At 37.5% G+C, this 19,585-nt stretch overlaps 1 protein-coding gene across 7 annotated transcripts in view; it reads right to left on the minus strand.

The window, feature by feature from the left end:
* Positions 1-19,585, minus strand: part of TANC1 (tetratricopeptide repeat, ankyrin repeat and coiled-coil containing 1) — a 98,623-nt gene that overhangs the window by 3,689 nt on the left and 75,349 nt on the right. For all 7 annotated transcript variants that reach the window (XM_054829104.1, XM_054829099.1, XM_054829102.1 and 4 more), the window contains 13 exons: positions 18,340-18,947; positions 16,836-16,944; positions 16,496-16,618; positions 15,392-15,628; positions 14,538-14,723; positions 12,452-12,530; positions 8,681-8,814; positions 8,037-8,160; positions 7,740-7,915; positions 5,674-5,806; positions 4,706-4,797; positions 2,332-2,478; positions 705-805 (listed from right to left, as the gene is read on the minus strand). In XM_054829104.1, the coding sequence (XP_054685079.1) occupies positions 705-805; positions 2,332-2,478; positions 4,706-4,797; positions 5,674-5,806; positions 7,740-7,915; positions 8,037-8,160; positions 8,681-8,814; positions 12,452-12,530; positions 14,538-14,723; positions 15,392-15,628; positions 16,496-16,618; positions 16,836-16,944; positions 18,340-18,947 (2,249 nt within the window). The remainder of the gene's footprint in view (positions 1-704; positions 806-2,331; positions 2,479-4,705; positions 4,798-5,673; positions 5,807-7,739; positions 7,916-8,036; positions 8,161-8,680; positions 8,815-12,451; positions 12,531-14,537; positions 14,724-15,391; positions 15,629-16,495; positions 16,619-16,835; positions 16,945-18,339; positions 18,948-19,585) is intronic.

A 19,585-nucleotide genomic window follows, 5' to 3' on the forward strand; every position in this document is an offset into this window, starting at 1 on the left:
TTCCTATGGTCAAAGTGCAGACCCGGCCCTAAACCCTTCCCCTTGTATCGTAACAGCTTTTTCAGGAAGGGAGCAGAAGTCTGCTGATAACACTAGGAAGTGACACTTTATCGCAGAAGCCCTTTACTGTTATCTTCAGAGTAGGCAACTTGCTGAATTCTGCTTCATGACCATTTATTGTTCTGCTTAGAAAAGACACGGTGAATCAAAAAGGCACTTCTTCCTGCACTTCAACTGTATCACTATAGTTTGGTATTTTTTCCAGCTTAAAGAGATGGTTCCTTCTCTCCCCCCTTGTTTTTATCTTGAACTGCTAATGATTCAACATACCCTGTCCTGTAAAAGCAGCCAGCTATTCTTGGTAATAAATAATGCAGTGCTGGAGTTTGGTGGCACAGAGCTGACAACGTTGTGCTGAGTCACGTGGAGTAGCAGTCCCGTTCACTCTTACACTTAAAATAATCCCGCTTCATATCAATTTGTTATTTTCTGGACTGCCTAATAATTACCTAAATGAGTATTCAATATTGCTTTTTGGGGCTGGTTGGCTTTAACTGATACGGAAACCTAATAGAGATGGAAAGTGCACAAAGAAAATAACTTGCAAATTCCAAATACAACTAGTGGAAAAGAAAAAGAGTTATTGAAAGTGTTAGGAAGTTAAAAAACATCTGTGCAGTCAGATGCACAGAGCCAAACAGTACCTGCTGCTCCTCTTGGCTCTTGCTCTAGCATAATAGGCTTCGTAAGACTTAGGTTTCAGATCCAATGCTTTGGTAGCAAACTCTTCAGCCAAACCAAAGTCCTAATAATTTAAACAAATGTACTCATTATATCTTGACAATGAAAGAAAGCTGCATGCTCTTTATTCATGGTACTGCTTCAAAAGTGCAGATAGCTTACGCAGTATAAAAAGTCACCTTTATCAGTTAGCAAGAGCAGATATTTTCTGAAAGACCGAGAACAGCTCTCACTTGCTGACTGTCTCTCATGTTTAAGGGAAACTGACTCCAATGTAGCTTAAAAGCAACATTACTATAGATAAGATGTGGTTATTTTCATCCCAGAGATGTTAAAATGCTAGAAGAGACTGCATGTTTAACAGGATAAATGACCAGATAAACAAGACACCAGAATGTGTTTTGAAAAAAGGCCAGTGAAAGAGCCAGGAATATAGAGAAAACCAGGAAAAATCAGGAAATGGGTTGGACTACTCCAGAGCTTTGTTTCAAAAGGTACGTGACATTTTTAGAGAATTCCATTAGACATAATGCATTTGGTCCTTGTTTAACAAGAACACAGAGTAAGAGTTTAGTAAATCGTTGGTTAACTACAGGCTGGAATTAACAAAGCAAGACTGAAATGGGGCAAAGATGGCTATGGAGAAGATGAAGGCAGAACCAAGTCTAATTTTTGTCACAGCCATGCACAGCACAGGATGGTTCAGGATACTGAATTATACTGAGCATGATGATGCAGGAAGTTGGGAAGTATTAACACCAAGAAAAACGCCCTGATAGCATTGAAGAGCAGAGTAATGTGATTAACTTGAGCTCTAGATGTAAGGTGAAGCGCTTCCAGATTAGCAAAGTGTAAATCAGAGTTATTAGCGGGATATGATGAGAAACACACACACATGCACTAGTTGGTCGCAGAGCCACTCTCTGCTGTTAGGTTGATGCAACTGAAAAAGCCAGTCTCATGGAGGAAGGCATTAGGGCACAGAAAGGAAAGGATTAGTACTGCTGTGCAAAGCAGCAGCAGAACTGCCTATCTAAAGTCCTGGACACCTGTGTTTGGAAATTCTTCAAATTGGAGCGGATGCCAAGAACAACTTGGATGACTAGGGAATTAAGAAGTTACTGTTTGAAAAGAAGGAACAATGTAAGGTATCTTCAGAAAATCAGAAGTTTTTCCTCTGATGGTCATCCAGGTTCTTACCAGCCATCCGATGCACTGGTAAGGGTACAAAGAAACAACCAGCACATACAATACAGCCATAGTAGTAGGTTATGCTGTATGGTAACAAAGGGTAGTGGTGGTGGCGTTTTCCATTTAGTCTTTCAAAAGTACCAAAACCATCCAGCAGGTCGTCATTCCAAAATAACTGGATTACATAAGAACAGCTGTAATAGATCCCCCACGGCAACATACCCTCATCTTATGAGCAGTCCCCATTTGTTGACACAACAGAGCCCAAAATCAGGATACAGTGAAAAAGATTCTAAAATAGCAAAAATAAATGTCCAAGCACAAACTCAGTAACGCAGTAGAATAGAAATCTAAGACTGCCACTGCCAGAGAAGCAACAGATTAACAGTAAGAGCTTACATTTGTTTTTCGGCGACATCGTGATAAGTTTAAGTATAACGAAACTCTCAGCTCATTGAATGCTTTCATTTCTTCTCCAAATCCTTCCCTTGGAAACTTCCTCAAGGCATACTGATAGCGCTGTGCTGCTTCCTTCATCTTACCTTTCTACAAATTTAGGGAACAAGAGGCTTTTCAAAAATTCTCAATATTGCAATACTGTTGCAAAAAAGCACATTTGTATTTGACATCTACCAACACATGCTCTTTAAGTAGAAAACACAGAGCCACATTTAAAAAAAAAAAAAAATATATATATATACACACACACACACACAGAGTATGAATTACACACAACCACAATGAGAGAACTGGCATATTAACTGAAGTTTGTGTTTCTTTCTAAACTCATGCTTTTAATGGTATTTCACCAGGATAATATTTGCATTAATACATATTACTTGTACCGGAAAAAATCATGTATGTGTAATTCATCATTTATTTTTTTAAACAGAGCAGTCAAATATCTGATGATGTAGTTGATTAAAACTCTAAGGCCTAGATGCTTCCAGTAGAGCATATCCTTAATCAGGAATGGTGTACCCTTAATCAGGTGGTGCTTCTGCAGAAGAAGCTCTGGCAATGGAAGGGGCTGGACAGGAGACGGAGCTGGAGCAGTCCAGCTACTGCCAGATCCACTGAGGGGTGTCTGTCATGACTAGTTGGGTGACTGAGTGTATGAATTTAAAGTAGTCAAAGATGACTCTCCTACTGCTTAACAGAGGTTGAATAAGGGAGCTAACCTGTCCCTCAGGACCACCCGCATGATCCAGCCTTGCATTGGAAATATTCAGACTCTCCAAAAGATGCTTGGAGAACATCTCCATAATAAACTGAGAATTTGAGACAGTTTTGCTAAAACCACTGAAATCCTCCTAGTATGGTAAGAAAAGCAAATCTTTTAGCTGACAGATGAAGAAACTTTTCTCTTTACAGATATTTTACAAGTTCATGTATTTTCAGAAACACTGGGTGCTTTTTATTATTTAATTCATCTTAATGCTCAGGGTCAAAATTTACTGTTGAAACTGGCAAGGAAAATATTTAAGGTTTATCTTATTTTGTTCAGCTGGAAAGCTGAAAAGTAGTTATTGCATACAGTAAGCATGCTCAAATACGTGTTAAGCTGCAAAACAGCTATCCATTTAAAACACTTTGGCAAATAAATAAATCAAAGTATATTTGAAAAAGTTTAATAAGCTGAATGACATACCATAGGTCTAGCAAGTCCATTCAAATTACTATAATAAAATTAAGCACTCTAAAAATAGATACCAGCAGGGAATTCAACTGCTTGTAACAGATTGGAAAACGTATTAGTACCAAGTCCTGCTGTGATACTCTGTGGTCTCAAGAGTCCAGGCAACTTAAGGAGAATCTGAGGAAAATGAATTGGTGCTGGTGACACAGTGGCACCTTCCCCCTGAGCAACCAGGGAGTCGCATTCAACCCACCACTAGAGAAGTGTGACGTGGGAGAGGCTTCCCAGGGATGACAGAGCTGCCTTTGTAGCATAACATCTGTTATCCTTTAGGCTGAAAGATGTCCCATGCTTAAAGGGTACCTGGCTCGGACATAAAGCTCTAAACCCATTTTTGGATCAATAAACTTGATAAATTATCCAGATGTATTCATAAGACTCCTATACAGAATTTGGAAGAATCTAAGCAGATCCACCTTGACTCATGACAGCAAAGTCTCAAGGGTTTCTCTTCTGTACTACGCAAAGCCATTTGATATAGAACAAAAGATCAGAGAGAAGGTGGCAGACATTTGAGGGCCCTTATAAAAAACCCTCGTACAAATTACAAGTCTTGTAGCTAGAACAGACTTTGAATGATGCTCACGTAAGCCATTCAGCACTAGTGAAATAATGCAGGTGTATCACACAGTTCACAAGAAGAATGCCAGTCTCTCTTCTGAGAAATATATTGCCACTAGTAAAAAGAATGTATCAAAAGAGCTGTCACTTTCCTCATTATATATTTAAATAGCACACAAAAGAACATTATCCGGAAGGAAAGGATATGCCTGAATGTCACTTAATTCAACAAGGCACTTTCAAATGAGCACCTTACATTTTGGAGTTGCTTTTAAGAAGCAACTGTCTGCTACAAATGTTCACAGAACGATTGCTCAACAGAAAGAATATGTACTTATCCATCTTTAAACTTTTATTTATTTTACACAGGGGTTTTCAATGATTCTCTCTCAGGCTTCTCAAGATCTTTTGATCTTGTCTGAACAGAAAAGGAGGTATAAAGAACTTTAATCTACCTTCAGACAGAAATCCAATTATCATGTTCTGCTATCAGAAAAAAAAAAATCTACCTACTTTGTACAGTATATTTCCTTCTTCCATCAGTTTCTGCAGTAGAATAAGGAGAATATCGGGTTTTGAGGTGGCCATTGCCCATGCTGCATTTCCTGCAAGTTAAATTTTAAAAATCTCTGACAAAAGGGAAGAAAGTGTGCTTCTGATTTCTATTCACACCAGAAAGCCTAATGCTACTTCTGTAGATAATCCACCTGCATGGAACTATTATTATTATTGTTAATTATTATTATTACTACTACTTTTCTTAGTGCTCATATATTTAAAATACTTATATATCCATACCTGCTCCCTGTCACCCCACATAGATAGCAGCCAGATATTAAATGGTCCGACTCATTTCACCCCGGGTCTAAAGCCAGTATAGGACAGTATGAAAGCCATGGTAAAGTTCAGGCCTAAGTAAGGATCTGTATTTAATCATACTGAGTACCCAAATAGTAATAAATGATGATTTAAAGGTACTACAGATTCAGTAATTAGGATGTACACATCTGCACCATCTACTTGCCTACTGGTAATACGTGACTTGGACATAAATTTTTTGGCCAGCCTTTGCAAAAAGGTACAATTCTATAATTTATTAAAAGAATGTTATTTGAATGTAAAACTTCTTAATCTAAATCGTTAATAGTGTAAGAATTAATTATCACTAATAGCATAATCATCATTTTCTTATTTATGTATATCATGATAAGGTAACCACGTAAAGGCTGACTCCTCCAGACCTCCTCATCAACATACATCAAAGAAAGGAATAGAATAAAATTACTTGCATTTCCTCACTTCAGAAGTGAGTCTCGAGTGTCTGCCTTTAAAAGAGAGAGATTGATTTCTCTTGAGCGGGCATCAGCAAACCACACAGCCTGCAGAAATCTAGTGTGCATTTATTTATTTACTTTACAGAAATGACAGTAATTCTAGCAGAGCAGAGTTGTTTCTCTTGAGTATAGGATAGTTTTACTAACCTAGTTTAGCTCCTTTTCTCAGTAGCATAACCACTACTGATGTATTACGACATCCGATAGCTCTGTCCAGTGGCCGCATGCCGCTGTGGTCAACATGCTCAATCGTTGCTCCTTTCTCTACCAAATACTGTACCTGTGAAAAGAAACGAGATGGGCCTTGTAACCTTATTTTTGGGAGGAGAGGCAGAGCAGTGAAATATTTAAGCTACCATCTAATCTTCCTTGAAGTACAGTGAGTATACACTCCAGAGTACGCTAAAGCCATTTTAAATCCATTGAACGGAATCCATGGAAGACAACGCAGCATGGGAATACCATCAGACTGCACCGAAAGCTGCAGTTAAGGAATTAAAAAAAAAACCCAACCAAACCCACGCCCAAATTCCTGGAAGTACCTGTGTCAGACAAACACTAAGACCAACACATTATGCTTGTTCCCTCCTTCGTTCATGTTCTGCGTGCCAATATGCAGACACAGCAACTCAACCATAAGGGCAGTAAGCTCAGACGAAAACAGAGCAGCAGTGAAGGCCCTGTGGTTTCAGCTTCAAGTACACCATAACACTACAACACGCAGGAAGGGCAGTACCAGAATATGCTCCTAGTATAGGACACAATGCTATACAAATATAATAAACAGAAAATAAACAGACTAGTATCATGTAATGCGAGATATTTAAAACATTCCAGTTAACAGTGTAAATACAAGTTATGGTGTTGAGGGAACACTTGCTCTATACAAAAGAAAAAAATATTTGTAATTTCATTCATTTCTTAACCATTTATTACAGCAGTCTAATGGTAGCGTTTGACATAAATGCAGCAAATGTAAAATGCAGCAAGGGGAAATAAGAAAGTTTAAGAAAGCAAAGTAAGTATGCCAGACACTATCAGCTTCCACCAAGCATCCAGAGCAATGGAGTAACTAGTAATTGTCCATCAGCAATACTGATTGCTGGAAATGACAGCAATAGCAGGTTTGATGTAAGCAATAGTTGTTTCACGTAACCATTGCCTGTGCAAATGAGGCTGGCAGTAACGTAGTATGGAAAGAGGCATTAACGATCCTTCCCGCTGACAGGACCCCGAGGCCCAAAGCTGTTGGCCTCCTCAGTGATCTCTTAATTAGCATTACGCCACCTTTGTCTGTCACCCTAAAAAAATCTAAATCACAGACTTTACACTTATTGCATACTTTTGACCTCAGTTAAAGGCATGGTCTGTTTCAGATTCAGAAAAACTTCACCTAAAATGCCTTCAATTCTTGCATTGTAGCATTTATTATAGAGGAAGGAGGAAGAAGGTAGTATGTCAGAAAGGTACAGGACTGAAAAAAGAACTTCAGTTTTTGTCCTGTTTCTGAAATGAGCTGCGGCACAAGTGGAGAAAAACTGAATTTACACCTCAGGCCTTGTATTTCTACATATATAGACTGGATAGTAACACCGAGAGGTGCTCAGTGCCATCTTTGCCACATGAAACTGTAAGGATTTCTAACAGTTCTCTCCCTGTCAGGCAAAGCATGTAAGATACCTATCAAAGACAAGTAATGCTGCCTTATGATGGAGAAACAAAATCTTTCTGCATTTCATCTATTCTGGCAATATTCTTCTTCTTCCTACATCTCTCATTTGGGGTCTCTGTTCCACTAAAGCACCCAACTGACTAGGACCCTGTCAGGTTGCCTCAATGGGTTTGCAGAGGCTGAAAAAAGGTGTTTTCCTTTCATGTCCCACAGGCACTTTTTTTTTTTTAATTCCAGATCATCCAACACAGAAATTTTAAATGTTACTTTATATTGAGTTTTAAAACACGAACAGCATGCTGTAAAACATAACGGCATAATGCTGGACTTCTATCACAACTACCTCAGTACTAAAACCTTATCTAGAAAATGCTTTTCTGAGTAAATACTTGCACTGCAGTCAAGATGCTAGCAGTGTAAGCATCTTGGCTACTTCCTCAAATTTCCTTTCTATTTTGGTTGGTGATATTTTTTCTAAGCTTTATTTTGTATTATGAAAATTCAATACACGTTCGGTTTTTCTACTGTTAGTTCTACTTACAATATCAGCATCTCCATAAAAAGCTGCCAGGTCTAGGGGTGTTCGACCATTTTTGTCTGTCTGATCAGTTGTTGCACCTTTCTCAACTAAATATTGAACCACTTCCCTGTGGCCTTTTAGACATGCCCAGCTCAAAGCTGTGAGTCCTTCTTTGTCCAGAGATGAAATAGTTGCACCTGTGAAATGAGAATTAATTTTGTTATGGAGATGTCCTGTTTAATAAGCAAAATTACCTAACACACACAGATGCAGTCTCTGCTACTGCTGAGTGGCCTTGAACTGCTATTTATTTTCTACCTTCAGAAAGCAGAAATTCCACGGTGCTCAAATGTCCTTCACAAGACGCCACCATAAGTGGAGTTCGGCCTTGCTTGTCGCTCAAATTCACATCCGACCCATGCCCCACTAGAAGTTTAGCAATCTGAAGTAGAAAAAGCAATTTAAAAATAAATTGGTAGATTTAAATTTTAGCCATAAGAGCACAATCTTTTAAAGAAGAGGACTAAGGTGTTATTTTATAGCAATCGTTGAGAAATCTTGCGCGACTCAAGTCTTAACTGCTTGCAATGCAGGCCCTTCTCCTGACAGGAGTGGCCAGCATGAGGAAGGCTCCTGACTCTAAGGTTCTCTCTCCATTAATACAGAAGCTGGATAAAGGATCTGAAATTGCCTCTGTTCTTGGCCTAGGAAATCAAATATTTTAACTCCTATGTATTATTTTTCAAGTATATTATAACAAAGGTTGTCATGTAGCTGATGTACTTTTGAATCCTTTGTATCACTTTAAACAGCTTAAAAAGTGAGCTTCTGAATACATCTCTCTGAAGTTGATGCAAATGTGTATTAGAAAATTCACACTAATTTATTACGGGACTAGAGATGGGAGGAATCAAGGACCACTTCCCAAAGGGATCCGTTTAATGTGTGAAGATGTGTCAGACCTGCCAGTGCCCCTGCCGTACTGCACAGAGAAGCGGAGGAATCCCCCTCCTATTAGCTCTTGTCACAACTGCTCCGTGTTCAAGAAGTAATTCGCAGACTTCCAGTTTTCCTCTTCCTGCAGCAGCTGTCAGGGCTAAAGAAAGCATTTTCATCAACTTCATCTCTTAGCTGTTTTACCACATCTTTTGACACACGCACATTATGTGAGTGTTACCAAATCCCCAATTTTTTCAATGCAGCTGCTCCGTAAGATTTTCATAACTATTTTCAGACTCAAATGAATTAGTTGGAATCAGGTTAAGTCAATAAGCCACAGACATTCTCTGGTAAATAAAAAGATTATTCTCAAAGATAACAACTGTACCATGTGCATAGCTTGTAGGTTAAAAGGAATCTTTATGAAAATTTTGGATAAATCTACCAGCCTGAGGCAGTTCTAGTTCCTTTTTCATTAATCATTTTTTTCATACCAAGAAAGCTTCATCTCTTTCCATCAGGCCCTTCCTAAAGGTGAAGATGGTAACAGTTCTGGGATTCAACAAAGGGACCGTAACTCAACTTTCAGGAAGTACCGTTTACTCGATCCGTAGCAGTGATGCATTACCAAAACATCAGATATTTAGATCTCTGCAGAAAGTCTGTATCTTGGACAATTTAGCTTCATTCCGTACTAGTTAAAATTGTTTTCCCTGTTTTTCATTGTGAACACCACATTAGGTTATCAATCAATAGTTCTGATTCCTGTGTGTTAACCCTTGCTCTAAGAATTCAAGGGATTACAGTACATTTTCCAGTATGTAAGAGACATCAACATTCTAGTTCACCTAAAAATTTTTTTTTTAACTGAACAGTGTATGCTGTTACGAGCAAGTGCTCTTGGCCTATATCTAAAACACAATAACCTTGCAACTTTTAAACAGATAGATACTATCAGAAGACACCTTTTCAGCCCCAGCTGAAAACCCCAGAGTATCGGAATTGCATGTATACCTACGTACACTGGCAATGGAGCAGTCCAACACAATACAGTAGCAAATGTGTCCAGATAGCACAATAATAAAACCATTGATATGATCTCTATTTTAGACAGTTATACAAATTACTGCACATCTATGTTCACAATATATGGCTTATGAGAAAGCAGCTGATTTTCACACATTCGGCACTACTATTTTGTGACTCTACTCAGCACCGTAACACTGAAGTGCTGCTGTAAGGCTGTACATTCAAACAACTTGCCACCTCCTCTTATAGCTTATTATACTCCTTGCTTTTCACTGTGACGCTCATTGAAGCTTGAAAATAAAATATTTTCCCCATCATGATTTTTTCCCCTCTTCCATTTCGCTTGCATCAACTTATTGTATGCTTTAAATGGAGCTTGAAATTAAAACGTTTTTTGTTGTTGTTTGTGTTGAAGTGTCCTTAGTAATGTTAACGCTCTTTAAAAACTGGGTTCATGTGCTAACTTCTGCAAGAATCAGCAAAGGACTTGTCCCTCCATTTTCTAAATCCTAATACCGTATATTTTCCAATAAGAAGTGGGTCAAATTGTAAATTTCTTGTTAATAATTTTTTAGCATTTTCAAACATGACAAAGTAGAGTTTTTAAAAATTCCAATGGATGCCAACAGTAAATGAAATTACAACACTGCAGGAAGTAGTAAATTCATTATTTTTTTAACAACAATATCTAACCCATTCACTCTTCACTCACTGATACTTCACTATGTTACAATTACATCAACTGTTTAGATCAGAACAACTGGAAAGTAACTGTTACAGATATCAACATTAAAAGGCAAAACAAACTATCTTCTACAAAAACTGCAAATTTTTTTTCTGTTAGTACCAGCATTTTAGCTCATGGTGTAACTAACATTATAGCAACAATCTAACTCCCTATACCTTACCCAGGTATGAGAAAACTAACCAATTCCTCCAGTCAGCTTAAACAACATCAGGACTAAACCCTGCTCAGGAATTCCTTTTGAGTAGAGTAGTTGGATCACCTCTGATCTGCCTAATGGTACTCTACAAAAGTGGAGAACAGCCAAAATGATGCTATTTTCTATCACTTTTACTACACAGCAAGTAATGCTCCGAATTAGCTAATCTGTATAGAACATATGAGGCTGGAAAAACATCTCAGAGAAGTTTTTTAACCTAAGATCGTCTTTTCCAACTAAGACATGGTAATGGGGATTTTGAAAAGAGTAAACTAGAAATTTAGTAAACAGGCTTCAAAGTCTCCCACCCCCACATCCTCTCATTTCATGTGTTATGTGACTTTATCATCTGCTCCACTTAAATTTGCTATTTAACTTGCCTCGAACCTGTACTTTGTACGAACATAGCCTTCAGCTACATTAATGTGTTAAAATACTGGGAATGGCAACGATGACCTCTAGCTGTCTTTCCCTCTGAAGACCAACAACATAAAACGCTATTGAAACAGCCTCCACAATGAGCAGAACCAATTTAGGATTCAAGTAGATTACAGCAGTACAAATATATGAACAGAAACAAGCTGTTCCTGAACATATTACTAAACGAAAAGGAATGATCTTTAAGGTTATTCTATACCGTTTCAAGGTGCGACGGATTTTCCCTTTTTAAAACAGACAGTCACAAATCACACTGCTCCTCACTCCATCTGCTTCATACTTTTAAGTTTTATCACTATCCAGTTCCATATCATGATCTCATTTACAAAACAGACAGCAAAGAACCATGCAGTACAATGCAAATTTAAGTTTACCTACATGTGCAAAACTGTGACGATTCCAGCAGCATACAAATTAGCATCCTTTCCACATAATTTTTTTTTTTTTTTTTTTTTTTACATTCAGTAATTGAAGAGTAGTATTTCATGGAATGCTAAGCCTGCGGCTATCTTGACTCACTCTAGATGTTTTTCTTGTCCCAAACTTACTACTCTGTCTCAGAGAGCACTGAAGTGCCACAGGGAACTGCTTGTAGTTCTCTGGACTTGGACCCTCACCTCCGTCAGAAGTTAGGACTGCATAAGGAAGCACTTACTTAATGAGTAAAGATTCCCAATACATTAAGCAAGAATTTCAATACAAAACAGTGACAAGAAAATATTAAAGGAAAATTAATTTAGAAACAGATGTATGTTTGTTGGAATTCGCTGGATTTGCAACAAGAGTTCTGTATATGCAGAGGACTAAAGAACATTTGCTACTCCAGTATGTGAGGAGGCTACCGACAACCATCAAGAGAGACTGTTTTCCCGCCTGCTTGTGCACTCTCAGCTGCTTAAATGAAACTGAGATGCTACTCGTATGGTAAAACAGGAAGATGTTCAGCTACAGACTGCACAGTTTACAGTCTTTTAAAAACAACTGGCACTTCCCATACATACAAAGGCATGTCTTTTCATCCATTGCCAACTTAGAACAAATGAGGCAATTGCCTAGCATTTCCTGCAAACAAATGAGATTAAAAAAAAAGCTCTCGGATAATCCTATGAAATTCTACACTGAAGCTTGAAGCACCGTATTTTCACAATTTTCAATTTAATTAGAAAGTCAGTAATTTACAGTAATTTTGATATAAAATAACTTTTTTCAATACATGAGTAGATTTAACAAGTTAAAAACTCTATGCTTATAAACTGCGTTTCATTATGAAAACATATTTTCCCATGACTTTTATCACAGAAAATTAAATTTTCAAATCAAAATAAAACCTCTCAATTCTTGAATGAGCAACTTTAATTAGGGAAAATCTGAGGAAGGAAATACCTGTTTCTCCCCACAAGGTATCAGTGTCATTGATGTCTATATCATGGTCCTTTTCAATTGTCAAGATGTAACAAACCACCTGCCAAAAACAGTTACAGGGATGTAGTCAGTCACGAAACGCCTCAGTTGTTACTTGCAAGACATAGCAAGAGGTAAAAGATTTAAAACAAGTGAGAGTGTTTCTCTCTGAATGCACGTGAATCACAGGAAATTAATATTGCTCACAATCCAGTAAAGCAAGTTCATTATGATTTTTAGTATGACTTGAAGATGACTGAATGTTATTGAAAGCAGTTTAGAAAAAAGCCCAGTGCCCTTCTGTTAATTGGTTCAGGGTGCTTTGCGTGATTATGATTTAATAAGCTCCTGTGTGACCTACATATACCAGAATAATCAAGACAAACAATGCTAAAAATAAAAATAAAGCATCTCAGTTCAGCAAGGATATTCCATATTGTCTAGAACAAAGGGAAAAAAGAGACTATTTGCATACATCTTAAAAAATGGTGATTCTTATCTCTTTCCTTTCACATTGTTTACATCTTAGCTGTTTTTCAAAATTTCTTCACAGAATGGTTTAAGCACACATTGCTAAATGCTAATCTTTAAACTTGAGATAGTAATTTAGTTTTACTGTGTTTTTATTTTATTAAGGATATCTATGTTTACTAGCAGGTGGTTACAAAAGATTATTAAATTAAAACCTCTTCTAATGGCTATTTTAAACAGATTTTCTAATGGGGGATGTGGTCACTGAGACTGCAGCAAGCAGGTAAGGGAGTAGAATCAAACTAATGAAAGTTTGGATGCTATGGGAAAAAGCAAAGGTAGGAAAGGAGAAAGTATATGGGTATTTTCAAGCTGTATGAGAAGTACTGTATACAATGTATGGAAAATCCCAAAATTCAAAATGCTAGAATATAATTTATTTAAAATTCATGAAGCACAGGTCTTTTTTTCTAGCTAAGAACTATGCTTTTTATTGTCCTAAAAATATAGAAAGATGAACATTTTAGGGTAAGAGTAAGTATTTATAATTAATGTGATCTATTTTGCTGATATTCAGGAGCTGACTGCTTTAATTGGTGGATAGCAAACAAGAACTTTTATGACAGCGAAGGAATTATCCATTAATTCAAATTAATCATAATTCAGAATCCTCAAATTTATATTGCGAGACAGTGATGGCTTACATATCATATAATAAATTAATTGCACGTAGACATTTCTATGTTTGAATCATGGGAACAACTTTAAAGATCAGATTCTTGATCTTATAGCAATTAAAAATAGATTTAAAAAAGTAAATATTGAAATGGTTTTATTGAAGAGATTTTAAGTTTCCACTTTTGGCACATCACTTATAATACATACACAGGAAATTCCATCAGCCTAGTGTGATCTTTATTCAAGTATCTTTACTTACTGATTACTTTTGTATTGAGGTCAAGATTTATTTAACCAATGAACAGAAGACATACTTGCATCACCTAAATATCTAAAGCATTTTGAGTATTTCTTATGTCTACTTTTAGTGTTCCTTTTACTGAATAATACTGTAATACTGACAAACACTTCCTTTACCATATACATGCATACAACCACAAATTTCTGTCTTAAGTGACATTAAGCTGAAGTAAGCTGAAGTCTGTAACTTGACATGTGCATTAGGTTAAAGAGTTAAGCATGTGCAAGTATGTGCAATATACAGTTTGTTATACTATGAAAAAAAAAAAATCAATCTCAAGTAGAAACATACTGGGGTGGATCATTGATACAGAATATTATCATTACCACTAGAGATCTATTGATACAGAATATTATTACCACTAGAGATCTAGGACAACTTTTAAGAACAGAGAGGAAAAAGTAGACAGAAAATTACATATAAACAAATCCTGAAGCAAATAATATTGTTGGATAATTAACTACCACATTTAAAACAGCTGCTAAGAATGCATACTACTATAAATATCAGAAGTTTAAATAGTTCTGCTTTCCAAACCTCTCAAAAACAGCTGCAAGCACTGTTGTACAATTCCAATAAATTCAAACAGTATTGGAAATATCTGAACTATCAACCTACCTGACAGTGTCCCATACTGGAAGCTGCTGTTAGAGCTTGTTGCAGTGCCTGGCTTTTTGTTAGTGAATTTTGTTCTTGGGAAGGAGTTATCCAAACAACATTGAGCAAATATTCAAGGATATCACAATGCCCTCTCAATGCACTATGGACCAAAGCACACTGGCCTTTCTTGTCTACATAGTCAGCCTGCATTGGGGGAGGGAGGGAAAAAAAAGGTCAAAGTTAAAAAGTCTAGTGAAAGACGATAGAGTGGAGAAGCTCCTGAGCACTGCAAGAAAGCAAATGTCACTCCTATCTTCAAGAAGGGCAAGAAGGAAGATCTGGGGAATTACCGGCCAAACAGCCTCGCCTTAGTTGCTGGGAAGGCGATGGAAAAACTAACCCTGGAAACGATTTCCAAACACATGAAGGACAAGGACAAGAAGGTGATCAGAAGTAGACAGCATGGGCTTACCAAGGGGAAATCATGCTTAACCAGCCTGACAGCCTTCTACAATGAGGTGATGAGCTTGGTGGATGAGGGCAGAGCTGTGGATGTTGTCCACCTCGACTTTAGTAAGGCTTCTGACACTGTCTCCCTTAACACTGTCGTGGACAAGTCGATGAAGCACAGGTTACCTAAGTGCACAGTGAGGTGGACCCAAAACTGGCTGAAGGGATGGGCCAGAGGGTTTTGAAAGTGGCACACGGAAAATACTTCATGGAAGTCTGTGTAGATGTTCTGGCCTACCCCGCCGCCCTGCCCCAAGTCTACGTGTGTTAATTATATACTTATGTAATCAACAACAGTTTTCTTAGGCCTTTGCATGATTTTTTTTGGCTGCAAATGTTGCAATCTTTGTGCATAAGCTTACCTTTGCACCTTTTTTACACAGCAGTGAAACTATGTTCATGTGACCTGCAGCGGCTGCATAACTAAGCGCTGTCATCCCATTTTCTGAAGTTCCATCAATAGCAGCTCCAAATTCTAGTAAAAGAGTGACCACTTCTTCATGTCCAAGGTGCGACTGAACACACAGCACTGGAGCATTATTTAGTACTTCAGTCCTGTAATTCACATTTGCTCCTGCCAAGATCAGCAGCCGACTCACCTAAAGTTTAAATTAAACAAAACAATTTTTTCCTCAAATTTGTCTGAATTTATTAAGAGACTTTGACATCTTGATTCAGATATTCATATGTTGCTCCCTAATTTTGATGCAGATTTTATTGGTAGACATCGACTTTATCACATATACAGCAATATGAAAGTTTAAAGTCATCTGTTAGCAAATAGATTATTGTATTTCTTAATTATGTACTCCTAATAGAAGACTCACCTCTCCCCTGAAACTCACTGCTCTCTCACCACAATTTCATCTGTGTGACTTGCTACTACTCCGCAGATTTATGTAACTGACTCCATTAATGAAGAATGAGATTGCATAAAAAGCAATCTCAAAAAACTTATCAGAGCATGTACATGCAAATTTCCAATCAAATGGCTTAGCAGTTGGCTAAAATTGCAACTTGTCAACTTGGATTTCCCTATCCATAATCCAGGGACACAAATAACAGTGCAAAGTTCTGGCATTTTACATCCTTTCACTCTCACAGTATTTCCAGTTTTACAATTCCCTTCAATATTCCCTACAATATGGCTGAAGTCTGCGCAGCAAATCAGGTGGTGCATGTGATGCTCTGAAAATGCATCCACACACTTATCTATGCTACGGAGCACAGCTACATCAGAATCAGGGTGAAACCCTTCTTTCCATCAGAACTATCAAGGAAAACTGAATTGGAATTAACAACTTAAAAAAGTACATGAAGACTTGTTATAAAGGAGTTCAGTTACAGATGCATAGTGGTGGCTTTTCTTCTTCTAAAGGGTTACATTAATTTCAACAGTCATCAACAGAGTTACAGCAATGGTGGCAAATGAAGCACAGATTGTACATGAATGCTTATTTTCTTACCTTCACATTGGGCGTATAAATATTTCTCAGAGAAGCAAGGGCAGCAGACAGTCCATCAGTACTATAACCAATCCACAAGGCTTGAAGATGACTGGAAGAAATTCCAGTCCTTTTACTGAGACCCTAACAGAAATGATATAACAAGAAATCTCTCTATAGGATTAGAAATACTATTTATATCTATATCTCATCAGTGTAAAGAGAAGTAACAATTTTGTTTGTTAGCATTACCAAGTATTTTGCAAAAGCTTCTAACGAATTATTATAGCAACTCAGAGGAGAATCTCTAAGATGCATTCATATAAATAATTCATAAAACCTATCAAGCTGTAAGCTTTACCTTAAAAATGTGAGCTTTAAGTATATGATGACCAAGTTCCATAGTTTGTTGGCGGTTTAACTTTCCCTCTTGTCGAGAAAACATGAAAGCCAGTAGAGCATGTCCACTCCTAGTAAAAAGGATGAAGAGAGAACTGGTTTTATACATATACTTTCAGTAAATATCCTAACACATCTGTATGGCTGTCATAGTAGCTCAACTTTCTTTGTGAGACTACTGAAACATACCATTATGTCTCAACAAAATTCCTTCCATAACGAAATAATGCAAAGAGCAAAAAAAGACAGATTTCAAAGTTGAAACACACTCCTAATATTTCTCTACTGTCACCTCACAAGAGGCCCACGTCAGAACCAATGCAGCCTTGGACACTGATTCTGATTTGCGTACCGCTCCCCTTCTGTCTTGTTTCATTGCACTCAGAAACTACAGGTACCTCAGATAAAACCCAATCCTTTTATAAGCAGAATATCTGAATCCTTTTGAAATTTGAGATAAAAAGTTTATTTAGTAATTCTACATCTACAGTAGTCGGTGGTCAGTGTTCCAGGAAACAGTGGAAATGTCATAACCCTGAGAAAACAAGGTTATCATATACTATTCATTAATCTGACTATATGCTGAACTGGGCAATTAACCGTACACTAATTAGACTAGTCTTCTGGGGGATGAAGTTGCAGGGGGCTTCTCACCTCATCTTCAGAGATTACTGAACAGAACTTTTCAAAAACAGAAGCTTTAAGTAAGACTAAGCAACCCTCCAGCTTCTGTCAGAGCATGCACCGCACATCAGGTATTCAATGGCCCCAGGGGCAGCTAGCAACCTTGGAAAATGGAGGGGCCAAACGTCTGCAACCCTGATAATTCCACCTAATGAACTGGTTTTGTTAAATCCACTCAAAAGCACAGAGAAGTCTTGGGTCGGTGACAATTTTAAATGTCAGCATTATTTATTCTTTTGTAAAAATGAAAAAACTAAACCCCTGAAGAATATGAAAAAAATGGAAGATGCAGACTGCGAGAATGTGCATGTACAGTAACAGCTTATTGTCTCCAATTTAACTAATTCATGCTAAGTCAAAGAAGGTTAGATGGAACAAACTGAAACAATGCCTAGAGGATATAATTATAAAACAAAATGTCTTAGTATGTTTATGTTTAGAAGAGCCCAAATGATCTGTTCTTTCCGTTCCTGCATTCTAAATAGACAAGGTGCTGCTGCACATAGCTCTCAACAATTTTGCTATATTAATAGCAACATAGTACATTCATTTCTCCATGGAGGCATCAAAGTCAAATGCAAATTCTACAAAATCAATTACGCATTGTAACCTTTGATACTTCTGGTCAAGTCTACCTCTAAATGTATAAAAGCTTTCATTTTAGAAAAAATTAGGCATGCTTGTGTTTTAACATTACTCTTTGCTTTCATCAATTGTTGCAACCAATTATATAAAACATAACTGCAGTTATTTGAACATGATTTACTGCAGGTTTCATTTACCTTGGCTCACATAAGAAGTCGGTATTTTCACCATCTGCTCTCCAAACAAGCCATTCCCTGAAGGAAGGATGGCAGAACATACGTGTTTTGTCACGTCTTTTTATCAGAAAACAGGAAAGGGCTTCCATCCTTTGGCTGAAGTCTTCCCATTGTTGTTCACCATTTATTTGGCCTGCATTAATAGCTTGGAAAATTTGGTCATCTGTCATGGGATGTAGGGATGCCAGTGCCACATTTAATATTGGCAGGGCTCGCTCAAAAGCAGAGTTTGTCATGAACTTCATATTGCACTGAAGTAAGTACAGTTCTGATAGAGACACTGGAACAACCTTGTAGCTTGCACTTTTGATTACTAAGTGACCTTTTTGGAAAAGATCCAGAGTGAGTTTCAAATAGAGATAAGATCCCAGGCTTCTCATGGTCAGGTGGTTACTCACTTTCCCAATAATAGCTGTATCAGCTTTTCCATTTAAAGATATGTTGTTCATAATTTCCTGGCTGTTATTAATTCTGTACTGAATATAAGCATTCAAGTCATCATGAATTTCTTTGTTGTCTGGAAAATTGTCCAGGGATATTGCGATAAAAGGCAGTGAACTTACTACTTCCTGTGAGGGAGAGAGGGGAAAAAAAGAAAGAAAAAACCCAAACAACCACATAGGCATTACAGTATTCCAGCACTGAAAACTTAACAATGCATCTTTGCTATATTTCTCTTCTGTAATGAGTACCAGACAGATTAAAAAGACATTCGGTATCTCTGCAATGGCCTTACAAATATTGTCCCCTGATAACAGGCAGAACGATATTTCTACGTTTCATCATTTTTTCATAGGAACATCTCAAATATTTTACTGACCAAACTCAGCAAGGCAATTGAAGGGGATGAGCTATGGAAATGATCACTTCAAAATTAAGGGAACAGAAAAGTTACCAGAATTGGACCCTAAGACAGGCCAGGGGAAGGGGGGAGGTAGAAGGGATGATCTATTAAGAAGGAATGACTTATTAAGAAATATCATAAATGACAAGAGAGAACAGAATCTCCTGGTTGTTACACCTTCCAGTAACCACGTACCAGAAAGGTACCATCCACACAGACACAGCCCCGTTTAGTTTAAGGCAAGTACCAAGTATGGCACAGTCAGACACTTCAACAGGTTTACCTGAGCACATTTGTGTTTATGTAACACAGAACACATTTATGTTTATGTAAATAAAGATCCGAAAGACCTAAAGCTTCTTA

The sequence above is a fragment of the Grus americana genome, chromosome 6 (assembly GCF_028858705.1).
Source record: "Grus americana isolate bGruAme1 chromosome 6, bGruAme1.mat, whole genome shotgun sequence".
Classification (NCBI taxonomy): Eukaryota; Metazoa; Chordata; class Aves; order Gruiformes; family Gruidae; genus Grus; species Grus americana.